We start from the raw sequence: 18166 nt of genomic DNA, 5'->3' as shown, positions 1-18166 counted from the left end.
GCCTCCCTCCGGCCGCCCCGAGCGCTGCCGGAGCTGAGCCGCCGCTCGTCGCCGGCACCTTTACCGCCCGGATCCGGCCTCCGCCGCCGCGGATCCGCCTCTCCGGCCTCCCCTCGCCGGCCCTGCCTCGCCGGAGAACCCTCGCCGCCCGGACCCGCGTCAGCTCAACCCGGATCCACCTCTCCGACCCGATCCGCGACCGACCCGTTGACTTTTTCGGAGGTTGATTTCCACTAAGTCCCCGGTTCTGCTATTATTTTCATGCCCTGTTCATCATGCCATAACTCTGCATCCTTGGCTCTGTTTTGGGCGTGTAGCATATCAAATTGTTCGTTTCGACGAGTACTTCATTTCATTCCATTGCATTATGTATTTTTGAGTGCATCTTGATGCCTGGATCATCGTTGCAGGAGTGTTATATGATGTTAATCTGCTGAAACTGTTATAACTTGATGATTTGCCATTTTTGTTGCATTTGATGTGTGCATCTTATGAGCATGAGATCTACATGTGTGTTGTACTACATCATGCCATATTCATAGTGGTGCCATCCATGTATTTTTGTGAGTCTTGTACTGAGTGCATCGAGCTCGTGAAGTAGGGTACTTGTTGTTGCTGTTTTGCTAGGCTGATTCTGTTATATTATGATGCTATGTAAACCTGCTTCTACAAGTCATTATGTGCATAATATGGAGATGTTCACTAAGGATGTTTTGTTAAACATGTCATGCTCTATCCACTCCTGCCCCTGTTTGCATTTATAGCCTGCTGTAACTTGTTGTAATCTTGCTCCAAACTTGCTAAATAATGTTGCTGTCAGCCTGTTAACATTAAGTTCAGTTTTTCCATGTGTTTTGCTAGTGATCCATGCACCCTATGAACTTGTTCTTGCCATTCTTAGCTTCTCAAACATGTCTTATTACTGTTGGTTGCCTTGTCATGCCATGTACTGCTCTGTGGTGAGTGGTTCAAGCTCACCAACATGCCTACTTATTGTTGTTCCTGCCATGTTTGAATCTGTCATATAACTTGCCATGTTTACATGGGTGCCATCATATCTTCTGATCCTTTTTGGCTCATGGTCAGTAAGGGACTTTTGTTCTATGTATTTAGTAGTAGCATGCCATGTCTTTGGTTGCCATGATAAGTTCCTGTAGAATGTTGTTTGATAGCTCTAAACATTGCAACCTGATGTTATTTCTGCAAAGTCTGAAACTGTTATTATTTGCAATCTTGCCATGTCCTTTTGAGCATGTTATAGTGATTTCTGGAGATAGCTCAGTGTTCATGTTTTGCCATGCTTTACCTGTACTTCATGCTCATGCCTTTTGTTCTTATGTTGGGGTGCTGTAGCTTATTGTTTTGATGCTTGCAAGATGCCTAGTTGCTGTTTTGGACAGATTGTTGTTATTACTTGTATAGAGTGTATGTGTTGAACCGTTGCTCCGTTTTGAGTGTGCTATATATGAAACTTGCTTGATTTTGCATGTAGCTTCATATTATCATGTTGCATTCTTGTTTTGGTGTGTTTGCTTGATGTTTGTTTGCATTTTTCATCAATGCCATGTTTACCTTGTTTTGCTCATATCTTCTAGGCCGTAGCTCCGAACTAAATGAACTTTATATGTAACTTGACTAGAATTTCGTGTAGATCCTCTTGGTGCTCTTTAACTTGCTGTTTAACAACTTAAACTTAATGTTTGTTCAGATCTGGACCAACTTTAAAATTTGCATATGAGGACTTACCGGAATTGTTACATGTTGTTTCTGGCCTCATTTAAACTTGCCTTGATGTGTTGCTCTTGTATGCACCATCTCTTGCCATGAGTAGCCTCATGTAGCTTTGTCATGCATCATGCTTGTTGCGCATCATGCCTTGTCCTGTGTGGTGTGTTTACCATATTGTGTGCTTCTTCTCGATAGTTCCCGTTTTGTTGCGATCGTGAGGATGCGTTCGTCTACGCTTGGTTCGTCTACGTGGCTTCATATTCTTCATGGACTCGTTCTTCTTCTTTGCAGGATTTCAGGCAAGATGACCGCTACCCTGGATCTCACTACTATCATTGCTATGCTAGTTGCTTCGTTCTATCGCTATGCTGCGCTACCTATCCCTTGTTCTATCAAGCCTCCCAAATTGCCATGTCAGCCTCTAACCGTTTTCACCCTTCCTAGCAAACCATTGCTTGGCTATGTTACCGCTTTGCTCAGCCCCTCTTATAGCGTTGTTAGTTGCAGGTGAAGTTGAAGATTGCTCCATGGTGGACAGGATTATGGTTGGGATATCACAATATCTCTTATTTAATTAATGCATCTATATACTTGGTAAAGGGTGGAAGGCTCAGCCATATGCCTGGTGTTTTGTTCCACTCTTGCCGCCCTAGTTTCCGTCATACCGGTATTATGTTCCTGGATTTTGCGTTCCTTACGCGGTTGGGTGATTTATGGGACCCCCTTGACAATTCGCTTTGAATAAAACTCCTCCAGCAAGGCCCAACCTTGGTTTTACCATTTGCCTCACCACCACCTACTTTTCCCTTGGGAGTAATTAACCCAAGGGTCATCTTTATTTTAGCCCCCCCGGGCCAATGCTTGTCTAAGTGTTGGTCCAAACCGATCGATGTCCGGTGCCCCCTGGGCAACCAGGGTCTATGCCAACCCGACGTCTGGCTCATCCGGTGTGCCCTAAGAACGAGATATGTGCAGCTCCTATCGGGATTTGTCGGCACATCCGGGCGGCTTTGCTGGTCTTGTTTTACCATTGTCGAAATGTCTTGTAAACCGGGATTCCGAGACTGATCGGGTCTTCCTGGGAGAAGGTATATCCTTCGTTGATCGCGAGAGCTTATCATGGGCTAAGTTGGGACACCCCTGCAGGGTATAAACTTTCGAGAGCCGTGCCCGCGATTATGTGGCAGATGGGAATTTGTTAATGTCCAGTTGTAGATAACTTGACACCAGATCCGAATTAAAACGCATCAACCGTGTGTGTAGCCGTGATGGTCTCTTTTTGGCAGAGTCCGGGAAGTGAACACGGTTTCTATGTTATGATTGACGTAAGTAGGAGTTCAGGATCACCTCTTGATCATTGCTAGCTTCACGACCGTTCCGTTTGCTCTCTTCTCGCTCTTATTTGCGTATGTTAGCCACCATATTTGCTTAGCCGCTGCTGCAACCTCACCACTTTACCCCTTCCTTTCCCATTAAGCTTTGCTAGTCTTGATACCCATGGTAATGGGATTGCTGAGTCCTCGTGGCTCACAGATTACTACAACAACAGTTGCAGGTACAGGTTGTGCAATGATCATGACGCGAGAGCAATGTTTGCTTGTCTTGAAGTTCTTCTTCTGCTTCTTCTTTGATCAGGGGATAGGTTCCAGGTCGGCAGCCTGGGCTAGCAGGGTGGATGTCGTTTGAGTTTCTGTTTGTGTTTCATCCGTAGTCGGGTGGTGTTCTTATGTAAGATGATGTTGTATTCTTGTGGCATTGTATGCCTTTTTGTATGTATCCCCATCTATTATGTAATGTTGATGTAATGATATCCACCTTGCAAAAGCGTCTTCAAGATGCGCTTCTATCCTTGGTGGGACCTTCGAGTTCCTTTAGGATAGGGTCGCATCTTGGGCGTGACACATACATGGATGATATCATGGTCAAGTCACGCAAGAGTTCCGACCGGCTGACTGACCTCGCTGAAACATTTGCCAACTTGAGAAGATATGATATCAAGCTTAATCCATCCAAGTGCACATTCGGAGTTCCAGGAGGGAAGTTGCTTGGTTTTCTTGTTTTCGAACAAGGAATCGATGAAAACCCGGAAAAGATTGGAGTAATTGTCCAAATGAAATGCCATGTGCGTGTACATGATGTTCAGAAGCTTATGAGTTGTTTGGCTGCATTGAGTCGATTCATTTCTTGCCTCGATGAAAAGGCATTGCCTCTTTACCGACTAATGAAAAAGTCCGATACATTTGACTGGACTCCTGAAGCTGAAGCAGCCTTTGTAGAACTCAAAGCCCTGCTTTCCACCCAGCCGGTGCTTGCTGCTCCAGTCAGCAAAGAGCCTCTGTTGTTATATATTGCAGCCACTGGTCAAGTTGTCAGCACAATGCTCATAGTCGAGCGGGAGGAAGAAGGCAAAGCCTATAAATTTCAATGCCTAGTGTACTACATATCTGAGGTTTTGACTCCGTCCAAGCAAAGATATCCGCATTACCAGAAGCTTGTCTATGGAATCTATATAACCATGAAGAAAGTTGCACATTACTTCGAAGATCACTCGGTTTCAGTCGTTAGTGATGCTCCATTGTCAGAGATCTTGAACAATCGAGACGCAACTAGTCAAGTGGCTAAGTGGTCCATTGAACTCCTTCCTTTTCATACCAAGTTTGAAGCAAAGAAGGCCATTAAGTCTTAGGCAATTGCAGATTTCTTGGCCGAGTGGATTGAGAAACACCAACCGACTCAAATCCACTCGGAACACTGGACCATGTTCTTTGACGGATCTAAGATGTTGAATGGTTCTGGTGCTGAAGTGGTTCTGGTATCCCCAAGAGGTGACATGCTCAGTTATGTATTGCAGATTCACTTCAATTCTTCCAACAATGAAGTTGAGTACGAAGTGCTTTTATATGGGTTGCGTATGGCCATTTCACTCGGCGTCCGTCGCCTAATGGTTTACGGCGACTCAGATTTGGTAGTCAATCAAGTGATGAAAGAGTGGGATATCAGGAGCCTTGCCATGACTGGATACTGCAACACGGTGAGAAAATTAGAGAAGAAGTTTGAAGGGTTGGAGCTCCACCACATACCCCAACTCAAGAATCAAGTAGCTGATGATCTGGTGAAAATAGGTTCCACTAGGAAGCCTATTCCCAGTAATGTGTTCTTGGAGCATCTCCACACCCCATCGATTCAAGAAGATCCCTTTATAGAAGAGCCCCCATAAGCGATAAGTTCAACTAACCCAACTGAAGTTGAAGTCCCAGCCGTTGTCGACCAAATCATGGAGGTTCTGGTGATCATCCCCGACTGGACAGTGCCGTACATTGCATACCTGCTTAGGCAAGAGCTCCCAGAGGATGAGGATGAAGCTCATCATATCGTTCGCAGATCCAAAGCCTTCATAGTGATAGGTGATCAACTTTTCAGAGAAAGTGTGGCTGGCGTAGCTCAACGGTGCATTACTCCAGAAGAGGGTCGATTGATCCTAAATGAGATTCACTCGGGGACCTGTGATCACCATGCGTTCTCTCGGACCATCATGGCCAAAGCATACCGAGCGGGATTCTATTGGCCACGAGCAAACGAAATGGCTAAGGAGATAGTCAAGAAGTGTGAAGGTTGCCAGTTTTACTCGAACATGTCTCACAAACCTGCATCGGCCTTGAAGACTATTCCACTCGTCGGGCCATTTGTTGTTTGGCGACTCGACATGGTCAGGCCCTTGAGGACTGGCAGAAGCGGCTTCACCCATATGCTCGTGGCAGTCGACAAGTTCACTAAGTGGATTGAAGCTAAACCCATCAAGAACCTCGACTCAAGCACAGCCATCACTTTCATCAGAGAGCTAATATTCAAATATGGAGTTCCGCACAGCATTATCACAGATAACGGTTCAAACTTTGATTCCAATGAGTTCAGAGCTTTATATGCTTCTGAAGGGACTCGGTCGACTATGCACCCACAGTCGAATGGGCAAGCCGAAAGAATAAATGGTTGATCCTACAAGGGCTAAAAACCTGATTGATGCGCGACCTCAAGCATGCAGAAGGCGCTTGGGTGACTAAGTTGCCTTCCATTTTGTGGGGTTTGAGGACAACTCCCAACCGGTTGACTCGTTGAACTCCTTTCTTCATGGTATATGGATCTGAAGCAGTGCTTTCGAGCGACTTGCTCCATAATGCGCCCCGAGTGGAACACTTCTCAGAAGTTGAAGCCGAGCAAGTACGTCAAGACGCTGTCGATCTTCTGGAAGAGGAGAGGGAGATGGCTTTAATCTGGTCGACCATCTATCAGCAAGACCTTCGTCGATTCCACGCACGAAACATTAGGGGTCGTGCGTTTCAGGAAGGACACCTTGTGCTCTGAGTGGATCAGCAACAGCCGCACAAGCTCGCCCCCGCCTGGGAAGGCCCCTTCATCGTCACTAAGTTGCTTCACAATGGAGATTATCACCTCTATAACATTGCCAAGAAGAAGGATGAGCCGCGCTCCTAGAACGTGGATTTGCTCCGCCACTACTATACCTGAAAACACTCTGATCGATGAGATGTAATAAGAAGTACTTTTCAGATTGTTTATCAAAGACATGATTTCTGCAGTTGCAAATTGATTGTTTTTTGCATATACTTGTGTTAAAATCCCCCAGTGGGTGGCTTAGCAGCGAACCCGATTCGCCTAAGTTCAAAAAACACTCTGAGTGAAGAGCAATCCTCTCACTCGGGGGCTTAGCTATGACCCCGTACTCGCCTAAGTTAAAAATACTCCGAGTGAAGAGCAATCCTCTCACCCGGGGGGGCTTAGCTGCGACCTTGTACTCGCCTAAGTTCTTAAAACACTCCAAGTGAAGAGCAATCCTCTTACTCGGGGGCTTAGCTACGACCATGTACTCACCTAAGTAAAAAACACTCCGAGTGAAGAGCAATCCTCTCACTCGGGGGCTTGGCTGCGACCCCGTACTTGCCCAAGTTAAAAACACTCCCAGTGAAGAGCAATCCTCTCACTCGGGGGCTTAGCATCTAGGGGGCTTAGCTGTGACTCCCTACTCACCTAAGTTAAAAACACTCCGAGTGAAGAGCAATCCTCTCACTCGGAGGCTTAGCTGTGACCCCGTACTCGGCTAAGTTAAAAACACTCTGAGTGAAGAGCAATCCTCTCACTGGAGAGCTTAGCTGCAAACCCGTACTCACCTAAGTTAAAAACACTCCAAGATGCACTCTAAGCTGTGCCACAAGTACATCGTCTGGATGCACTTTGAGCTACGCCACAAGTACAACGTCTAAACGCACTCTAAGTTGCGCCACAAGTACAATGTCGACTCCAAGTATAGAGAAACCCTCTCACTCGGAGAAACAGTTGCGATCCCAGATTCACTCAACCCAGGAAAATCCAAAGAACAGTGGAAACGAAGCAACTGCGTTCAAATAAAACAACCAAGTTCACATAAATCCAGCAAAGTTCAACATCACAAGCAAAAGTATTCGAGCATCAAGATCGAAGGAGTTTTTAACGGCTACAAAACCACTCGGCATACTGAGGCAAATGGAGTCGTATTATCAAGTTTTTCATTCGTCAGGAGGAGGACTAGCTGGCTCGAAAAACTCGTCCAAGTCAATACTGTCGGCAATGCAAGTCGCCGCATCGATGAAGGTCTCCATGAAGGATTGGAACTGATGCTTCTTGGTGTTGGACAATTGTAGTGCCTTCATTTTTTTTCCTCCTTGACATCCCTACAGTGAATGCGGACGAGTGATAAAGCGACATCTGCACCACAACGCGCAGCTAACTTCTTCCACGCCTGCACTCGGTCAGGGATGCTATTAAGTTGAGTCATCAGTGACTCGAGGTCATTCTTAAGCACAACCTCTGTCCAGAGCTCCTTGTCGACCCGAGACATTGCGACTTTCAGTCAGGCGACATAGTCCAAGACGCTAGCAAGTAGAGCTTCCAGTCGCAGCACGTTCATGGCAGCTTCATCTTTGATAGGGGAGTTGACGGGATCCAGTCCAGTCTCGATCCGCCCGGTTTCCTCCTCAAAGTTCTGACAGAATTCTGCGTGCATGGAAAGATGGTGAATCGACAACAACATGGCGGGAAAGTTCTTGCAACCAGTCAGAGAAAAGGGAATACCTTCAAGCATAAGGAACATCTTCTTGGCGAGATCACCCAGATAAGCTTCCAACTCGTCCCTCTTCTGGGTTAGAGCCGCCTTTTCCTCCTTCAGTTGCATGGCTTCTTTCTTCGCCTCATCAACGGCATTCTTCAGTTTGGCATTGTCATCCTCCAACTTCCCGACTGAAGCCAACTTCCGGTCGGCAAGTTTGGTCTTCTCACGAGCCGTCTTCTGCGCCGCAGCAAGATCAATATCCTTCTGCTCCAGGGCCTGCTTCATTTTTTCTAAAGAAATAACATTCCTCGGACGATCTTGGAGTTAACGATTTTCATTATGCACATCTGTTCGAGCGAAATCACTCGGTTCAAAAGATAGAAAGGGAAAAATACAAGGCATGCAGTCAATGAGTCGTTACCTCCCATAATTGCTACTTCATCTTGAGCCTTCTTCAAGTTCACCTTGGCCAGATCTAGATCAAGCTTGAGTTGGATTTTCTCCTGTTCCAAGGCAAAATGCTAAGTCCCAAGCTCACAGGATTTCTGCAAATAACAGCAAGATAAGTCAGTTGATGGTTACTTCCGAATGGAAAACTGCAAAAATGAATTGCATAGCAAAAGAGTTCTAAGACTACTGCCGAATCAAACATCCAACAGCAGTCTCAAAGACTACACCCAGTGGGTGCACTTAGCATGCCCCCACTGGTTAAATTTCCCACTTGGCATGGTCAGCCCAGCTCGAGTGGAAGGAGTAAAAAAACTACAATGACATCTCTGGGTCTCAGACCACCGCCGACTGCCCGCAGTCGACCGTGGTCTCGGGGACTACACCTAGTGGGTGCACTTAGCATGCCCCCACTGGTTCAGCTCCCACTCGACATGACCTGTCTAGGTCGAGTGGAAGTGCTATAAGCAAACATTTCAAAAAGACCCCCGCCGAATCAAACATTCGACGGCGGTCTCGAGGACTACACCCAGTGGGTGCCCTTAGCGTGCCCCCACTAGACCAAGGTTGTCACTTGACATAACCTGGTCGACTCAAGTGAAAGAACTACAGAATGAAAAGAAAACACCCAGTGGGTGAACAGATGCAAGTTGCAAAATTCAAGATAGATGTATGAACATCTTTTGAGTAATAAAGCAGCAGTTTGCAGAGAGCATGTCTGAACAGAACAAAGGCCAAGACAGAGAAACCAATCAAAATTAACTTACAATTCCACTTACTTGGACATTAGCTTGAAGAGCAGAGCTGGCATCATATGCGGCCTTGTTGGTATGATACACCACCTTCAGTCGGTCCATCATTAGACCCGCCTGAATCATGGCCTCCTTGGCAGCTCCTAGTTGATCCTCTGGGATGGGATAAGCAGCAAACATGTGAGATGACGGCGCAGGTAACAAGACCGGTGGAGTAGGATCTTGAACTTGTGCAATGGGCTCTGAAGCCTGAGCAGTCGATGCTGAAGGCTGGTCAGTCGATAGAGGATTAGCAAAGCAGACTGAAGCCCGTGCTGGATCGTTGAGTGGCTGGACCACAGGCTTAGACGACGAGCGAGGCATTCTGGATCCAGGTACCCTCCTGCTCAAAGTTCGACCTCTCCTCCCAGTATTCTTCGGAGGCACATCCTCATCATCATCATCATCATCAGGGAGTTGAGTAATATTCGTTGGTGCTGCATAACACTCGATAGTGAAATTTCAGTCGACCCAAAAGTTCATTGTTCATTAACAAAGCACAAGCGCAGTTATGAAACCATACCTGCCCGAGAGGTGGCCGCATCTGCAGTGTCAGCATCACCACACTCCTCGTCAATGACCATGGAGGTTGCAGACGCAGTAGCAGCATTGAAAGTTCCTAATTTCACTCGGTCAAGAAAGCAAATGAATTCAAAATAACATAGAAAGATGCAAGAAAGAAACGCTTATGTTGAAGTCACGGGCACAGCCACCTTGATCTTTGGCAAGGCCTTTCGAGGCTTGGGCGGGGCAAGTTTGGCTTGCTTGGCAGCCTTTTCTGTCGGCTCGGGAGTTGATGTTCGAGTGCGCTTTGAAACTTTGGCACTCGACGCAACAGCCTTGCCACGTCCCCGTGTAGGGTCTTGTAGCTGTTTGGAACGACGCTCCTAGCAGGGCAGTGAGTCGAATTCTTCGCTGCTGTTGCTCGAGTCCTCGCTCTCATCTTCACTGTCTTCAGCATATTGGTCGTCACTGCCCTCACTGTCACTGTCGATCCCTTCCTAGTACTGCTCTTCGTTGGGCATTGAGTGCAGCTTGGTGAAAACCTGCAAGGCACAAGTTGTGTATATGAGTCAGATTCAAGAACAACCGCAAAACAAAGGGAAAAACACTCGGATATTTGAGCCTGACCTCTCCTGGAACATTGTTGGCGTCGCAGAATCCTCCTAGACCCCCTGGGGTTGTCCTTGTTGCCAGTAATGTTTCGGAGCCACCGGGCCACCATCTCCTTGTCAACCTCCTCTGGGTGGGTTCGAGCAGTGTCCTCTGGGCCCGAATACATCCACATGGGTTGGTCACGGGCTTGCAGAGGCTGGATCCGTCGACTGGGGGTACACCTCCAACAGATCCGTCCCTGTCACTCCACCTTTAACCAATTCAACAACGGCACAACCAGCATATGCACTTCCTCCCTCTCCTCCGTAGCTATAACTAGTGAGCGAGGGGTGCAGAGTCTCTCCATAGTGAAAGGAGGGAGGCCAATCGACTGACCAGGAGTCAGAACGTCCTTGCAGTAAAACTAGGTCAACTGCCACCCTCTAACCGACTCGGGAAAGGTCACGGGAGGAAAGCAGCTCCTACCCCTCATTTGGATCCCTAACCCCCCACACATCTGGATCACATGTGTTTTTTGGTCGTCTGGGTTAGCTTTCTTCATCGTTTGGAAATGACAAGTGAATATATGCTTGAAGAGACCCCAGTGCAGCTGGCATCCCAAGAAGTTTTCACACGTGGAAATGAATGCAGCAAGGTACAAGATTGTGTTGGGAGGAAAGTGGTGAATCCGGGTTGAATCCTCGAAAAAACGGGTGCGGAGGCAAAGAAAAACCGCACTCGACATGGGTGATGAGGAGAACACACTCACCATCACGCGGCCGAGGCTCGAATTCGTCCTCGGGTAGCCTCCAGGACCCAGGGGTGATCAAGCCATCATGGGCGAGAATTTCCAAGTCTTCCTTCATGATCGTGGAATGGATCCAGTCCCTCTGGATCCAACCAGGCGGCAGACCAGACCGCAACGACGAGCCCCTCGCAGTCTTCTTGCCCTTCGCCGCTGTCGACGCCTACTTTGCATGCTCCAGGGCCGTGGTCTTATCCTTCACCATTGCGGTAGATCTTGGGAGGGCCGAGCGGAGGCGTGGGGAGCAGAGAGAAAGGAGGCGGAGAAGAAGACAGAAAGGGGATCAATTGGAAGACATTGTACCTCGCATCAGCCTCGACCCCTTTTATGAGGCTGGTTTTGAGTGGCTGACCATTGACCCCGGCGATCAAATCATATCCCGTCGCAGGCACAGGCTTGATATGTGGCGAAAAAGACGGCACAAAAATCGAGGAGTCCCTATCCGATTTATTTTATTTACTGTGCCGCGCCCCGTCCGGCGCGCTTCTCCGAAATTTCGAATCCCGCGAAATCCAGAAACCGCAGGGCAGTCAATCGCGTCTAAGATTTCGCGTCCTAATTCACTCGAAGGCTTACCACATTAATTCACTCGGTGACTTCAAGCTACCAGAATCGATCGAGCCGACTGAAGCAAGATTAAAAGTACCAGTGTGCTCCCCAGACTTCTATGAAATGCCTCTGAAGCATTGAATAGAGTCGGAATCAACTTCAACCCTTCTTCACTCAGACCTCAATCCACTCGGGGGCTAATGACGAGGACATGTACCTCAGGTAGGGTCTTAGGCCTGACCTAGACACCCCATTCAAGGACACTGCCCTATAGTCAAAGATATTTAAGGACTAACAGAAAGTACCGACTGGAGTCACCTTGAAGTGCAATCCACTCGACAGACGACTCCACTCGGATATCCCAATTCCACTCGACCACAGCATAGTCACTCGACCATATGTAAAACCACTCGGAGTACAGAGGATCTAAAGCCACCCCAGGATGACAACGATCAGACGTTCACTCTATAGACTTAAAGATCATTAATTGCTGGTGTTACAAGTAACGCTCCTATCTTGACTCACATTGAACCTTGTGTAACGGAGGTCTGCGAGGGTCCTGGCGCACTCTATATAATCCATCCTCCTCCTCTGGCACAAGGGTTCGCACCCCTTGTAACATCCACGCATAATCCAGTCGACAAAGCCTCAGGGCACCGAGACGTAGGGCTTTTACCTCCTCCGAGAAGGGCCTAAACTCAAAAACTTGCGTGTACAACCTCACCATAGCTAGCACCTTGTCTCCTCCTACGTACCCCCTATTCTTACTGTCAGACTTACTCCCACAACAGTGGGAGATGGTAAATCTATCGAAGAGACCCTTGGATCCCTCGAGGTCCCACCTTCTGCCCTATTACACCAAAGAGGAATTGCAAGCTTAATCGTGTGGAGAATTTTATTGATGATAATGGTGCATGGATTGTGGAGCGATTAGAGGAATATTTTCGGCCATGTGTTGCGTATTATCAAGATCAGAGCAACGCCATGGCGTCGGGGGGGTTTTCTGGCTTGGCAACCCGATCTGGGGTGTTCACGGTACGTAGTGTGTATCATCTGTCAACACAACATCATGATGAAGCTTTTGCGGGAGGTGCTAGCAGCTCACATCCAAACAAAGAAAGACCGCTACGGAAGGTCATTTGGCAGTCGATGGTGCCCCTCAAAAATGAAAATTCTAGCTTGGAAAGTTGTGTCGGGTGCATTGCATACGTCTGAAAACAATACGCATCGGCACTTATCTACAAGGGAGACTTGCCCTGTGTGCGGCCATGATTCTGAGGGGTCGTACCATACACTTGTTGCATGCATGCATGTTTTGTCTTGTGGGATGCGATGGCCACTGTATGACCCATCCCTCAGAAGGAGGAAATACTAGATAAGGGAAGCAACTGGCTCCTGTTGCTAGCTCGCTGCTCCGATGGTGCTCGCAGTATGATTATCATGTTGATCTGGCATATCTGGCACATAGGCACGGACATTACACAAGGAAGGAATGTGCCCCCAATTTTCTTGTGAGCTACGTGAACTCGATCGTAGCTGCTCAAAAATATAAAATAGAAAAAATATTGAAAGGGAAGATGGCGGTGGAAGAGATATGGGAAAGATGTGAGTCTGCTATTACGTCGCAGGTGCATCCGTAGCCTGCACTGCCACGCAATATGGCTGCTCTGTCTGTTGATGGAGTTTTTTTGGAGAAAAATTGTACGGTGGTGGTGGGGATGATTCTTCGAAGACATGATGGCTCAGTCATCTTCTCTGCGTATCGAAACCTATTCACTACGGTGTCACTTTGAAGACTGAGATTCATGCATTGATGATTGGTATGACGCTCGCTCGTCAGCACACAGAGCTACCAGTCATGGTTCAATCTGATGCGCATATGCTATATCATGTCTTTTCAATTCTAGTTTAGATCGTCCAGTTTATGGTTATTTAGTAGCTGAGATTAAATCCATTATCATCAATTGAGTGTTTGTTCCCCAGAAATTACATAGGTCTCAGAATAGCATTGAGGATTGCCTGGAAAGATATAGTCGCTCTGAACGAGCTAAATAGCTGGCTCTGTAAATGACCCTTATGTACCGAAGAACTCTTGCTTAAGCATCGTAACTCTATCTTACATTGTGTTTGTTTGGAGGGAGTTGTCGATGGGGAATGGGAGCTTAAGGTTTATGGGAGTTAAATTCCTTTGATTGGCTTACGTACATGGGAGTTAGGACGGGAAGAGGAAGGGGAATTAAGAGGTCCAACTCCCCTGAATCTCTTCCTTGGGAGGACCAAGTAATTAAGCGTGGGAGTGGGAATTGACGTAAAAAGAAAAAAATGTTCGCTCACGTCTTGTTGTTTAACGACTGATGAAGCGCTCATTTTTCTTATCCAAACTCCCGTACCGTCAACAATTCTCAGGGATGCTGGGAGGGAGAGAAGGTCTGTGAATGGGGAGTACTACAGGGGAGGCCATAGAGGTGATGGTATGACCCGCTCGGGGCAGGGAGAAGAGCTGGGCAGAACAATAACCAAGGGCCAGTATATCAGAAAACCAAGGCAGGAGTATAGAGAGGTGCAACATGACAAGCACCAACCAAGATATGAACATGGTGGATGCAAGAGGGGGCCGAAGCAATATTGGGTGGCAAAGGACGACCCGGATAGGCAGATTTCACATGATGGTTTTATCTGTGAAACGAGGCGGAAAACGACCACTGTGTTTGACCGTATTTCTGAGACCAATGATAGATCGGCGGACCCCATGTCGGGGGGCCGCCGGACGCCATGAACCTCTTGGCTTGGAACTGTCGAGGATTGGGGTTGGACTCGACAGTTGGCGAATTAAGAGACCTGATATGGTCCTACAACCCGGCGATGGTTTTTCTTTGTGAAACGAAGAAAACGGCGAGAGCAATGGAGCGACTATAGTGGACCATGGGATTTAATCATGGTGTAGCGGTAGACTATCAAGGGAGGAGCGGAGGTCTTGCTCTATGGTGGAGAGATCATCTTCAGGTTACCATGCGTCCGTGGAGCCAGTACTTTATCGATGTAGAGGTGATGTGTGAGGGGAAAACTTGTAGGATCATTGGATTCTAAGGGCAACCCCGAACGGAACTACGCAAGAAATCATGGGATGTTATTAGATACCTGCGAGCTCAAGATGATCTGCCGTGGGTGATATCAATGAAGCCTTGTTTCTTTCTGACCAGATTGGTGGTAACCCAAGACCCTTCTAGCAAATGGAAGATTTTTGCGACTGTCTTGATGATTGTGGCCTGGCAGACTTGGGTTCTCGGGCTATCAGTATACTTGGGATAATAAGCGGGATGGTGTGGAAACTATTCAGGTTCGGTTAGATCTAGCCACATGCACTGATTCTTTCTTACGGATGTTCCCCGAGACAACGGTTGAACATATCATGAATGAAGAGTCTGACCACCAAGCTTTGTTGGTCCGGGCGCTGGAGACGGCTCCGCGTTGAGATGGGCCAAGGGATAGAGCTTTTAGATATGAGGAAGCTTGGACACGCCACGAGGGCTATCAAGCTATGTTTGAAGAAGCATGGAGGCAGCAGGAACCGAGGACCAAGGTCTAGCTGGAGTGTGGCAACGACTCAGAGGCACGACGGGGGCGATGCAAAGGTGGGCGCGGGAAGTTTTTGGCTCGATCAGAAGGATGATTGCAAAGTTAAAAGGACAGTTGAGTGAAGCTAAGGTGAGAGCTCTTTCAGCTGGACACTCACTCGAGGTCCGCGAGATTGAAGCGCTGATACGTCTCCGTTGTATCTATAATTTTTGATCGTTCCATGCCAATATTATTCAACTTCCATATACTTTTGGCAACTTTTTATATTATTTTTGGGACTAACATATTGATCCAGTGCCCAGTGCCAGTTCCTGTTTGTTGCATGTTTTATGTTTCGCAGAAACCCCATATCAAACGGAGTCCAAACGGGATAAAAACGGACAAAGAATATTTTTGGAATATGTGGGAAATATGGGAGGAAGAATCAACGCGAGACGGTGCCCGAGGTGGCCACGAGGCAGGGGGCGCGCCCGTGACCCTCGTGGGCCCCTCGTAATGTGGTTGCTGCTATTCTTTTGCCGCAAGAAAGCTAATTTTCGGAAAAAAATCGTGGCGAAGGTTTCAATCCAATCGGAGTTATGGATCTCCGAATATAAAAGAAACGGTGCCAGGCAGAATCTGAGAACGCAGAAACAGAGAGAGACAGAGAGATAGATCCAATCTCGGAGGGGCTCTCGCCCCTCCCACGCCATGGGAGCCAAGGACCAGAGGGGAAACCCTTCTCCCATCTAGAGAGGAGGTCAACGAAGAATAAGAAGAAGGGGGGCTCTCTCCTCCTTGCTTTCGGTGGCGCCGGAGTGCCACCGGGGGCCATCATCATCACCGCGATCTACACCAACAACCTCACCGCCCTCATCACCAACTCTTCCCCCCTATATGCAGCGGTGTAACCTCTCTTTTACCCGTTGTAATATCTACTTAAACATGGTGCTCAATGCTATATATTATTTCCCAATTATGTATGGCTATCCTATGATGTTTGAGTAGATCTGTTTTGTCATATGGGTTAATTCATGATCATGATTGGTTTGAGTTGCATGTTTTATTATTGGTGTTGTCCTATGGTGCTCTCCGTGTCACGCAAGCATGAGGGATTCCCGCTGTAGGGTGTTGCAATACATTCATGATTCGCTTATAGTGGGTTGCTTGAGTGACAGAAGCATAAACCCGAGTAAGGGGGTTGTGGCGTATGGGATAAAGGGGACTTGATACTTTAATCCTATGGTTGGGTTTTACCTTAATGATCTTTAGTAGTTGCGGATGCTTGCTAGAGTTCCAATCATAAGTGCATATGATCCAAGAAGAGAAAGTATGTTAGCTTATGCCTCTCCCTCAAATAAAATTGCAATAGTGATTAACGGTCTAGTTATCGATTGCCTAGGGACAAATAACTTTCTCGTGACAAAAAGCTCTCTACTAAAACTAACTTAGTTGCTTCTTTATCTAAACAGCCCCTACTTTTTATTTACGTGCTCTTTATTATCTAGCATATCTATCCAACAACACCTACAAAGTACTTCTAGTTTCATACTTGTTCTAGGTAAAGCGAACGTCAAGCGTGCGTAGAGTTGTCTCGGTGGTCGATAGAACTTGAGGGAATATTTGTTCTACCTTTAGCTCCTCATTGGTTTCGACACTCTTACTTATCAAAAGAGGCTACAATTGATCCCCTATACTTGTGGATTATCAAGACCTTTTTATGGCGCCATTGCCGGGAAGTCATAGCGTGGGGTGAATATTCTCGTGTGTGCTTGTTTTCTTTATCACTAAGTAATTGTGTTTGCTTTATCACTAAGTAATTTTTATTTGTTGTTCTTAGTTGTTTTGTATCTTTAGTTATGGGTAGGAAACGCAAAATACCAAAAGAATTAGTTGTACCTACTACACCAATGGTTGAAGAACCACTCAAAATCTATCACACTCCTGAAGCTTTTTACTTGGATCATCTTCGATCCCTATGTACTCGTGCTAAAACCTGAACTAGCTTAGTTGAGGGCAAATCTTTAGATGAGCATGCTTGTTATGTGCGACACCGTATATCTGAAAAAGGGAAACTTTTACTGGATCAAATTCATCGTTTGCAATGATATGCTTGGAATTTATGTGAAATATATGATTTTACTTGTTGTTCTAAAAACCCTAAGAAACACCTTCCCTACCAATGTGAGTTTATGATAATGGAATCGTATCTTCGTATGCTAAGGGTGTTTATAATTACTATGATGTTCAACAAATTGAAGAATTTGTTGCTTTTAAGGGTGCTTATGAAATTGCTTCTTTGATTGAAATGTATGATGCCACTCTTTACAAATCTAAATTTTTTGCCATACTTGAATATTGTTATGATAATTATGCTTCTAATGCCTATGTTAAACCATATATTGAGGAATTTTCCGTTGTCCAAGAAGAGACTAATATTTTGCAGGAGTCTATGGAAGAAGAAATTGATGAAACTATGAGATCATTGGATGAAAAAGATGATGAGGAGAGCGAAGAACAAAAGGAGGAAGAGCGGATTAGCTACCCGTGCCCACCTTCTAATGAGAGTAACTCTTCAGCTCATACATTGTTTAATTTCCCTTCGTGCTTACCGAAGGATGATTGCTATGATGATTGTTATGATCCCGTTGATTCTCTTGAAATATCCCTTTTTGATGATGCTTGTGGCCAAGATGCCAATATGAATTATGCTTATGGAGATGAACTTGCTATAGTTCCTTATGTTAAACATGAAATTGTTGCTATTGCACCCACGCATGATAGTCCTATTATCTTTTTGAATTCTCCAAACTACACTATATCAGAGAAGTTTGTGCTTATTAAGGATTATATTGATGGGTTGCCTTTTACCATTGCACATGATGATTTTGATAGATATAATATGCATGTGCTTGCTGATCCTACTTGCAATTATTATGATAGAGGAACAATATCTCCACCTCTCTATGTTTCCAATATGATAAAATTGCAAGAAACTGCTTATACTATGCATTGGCCTTTACTTGGTGTGCATGAATTGTTCTGTTATGACATGCCGATGCATAGGAAGAGAGTTCTTCGTCATTACATGATATATGT

The 18166-nt window shown here is 46.3% G+C and overlaps 1 protein-coding gene across 1 annotated transcript in view; it reads right to left on the bottom strand.

The window, feature by feature from the left end:
* The window catches only part of LOC119339690, a 44331-nt gene extending 36716 nt beyond the window's left edge, over positions 1 to 7615 (bottom strand). The window contains exons 1-2 of the mRNA XM_037611660.1: positions 7453 to 7615; positions 5054 to 5118 (exon numbers count right to left, since the gene is read on the bottom strand). Of these exons, the coding sequence (XP_037467557.1) occupies positions 5054 to 5118; positions 7453 to 7615 (228 nt within the window). The remainder of the gene's footprint in view (positions 1 to 5053; positions 5119 to 7452) is intronic.
* Positions 7616 to 18166: the final 10551 nt, after the last annotated feature.

The sequence above is a fragment of the Triticum dicoccoides genome, chromosome 7B (assembly GCF_002162155.2).
Source record: "Triticum dicoccoides isolate Atlit2015 ecotype Zavitan chromosome 7B, WEW_v2.0, whole genome shotgun sequence".
Classification (NCBI taxonomy): domain Eukaryota; kingdom Viridiplantae; phylum Streptophyta; class Magnoliopsida; order Poales; family Poaceae; genus Triticum; species Triticum dicoccoides.
Note: the sequence above shows the minus strand (reverse complement) of the source record. Positions and strands in the feature narration are given on the sequence as shown.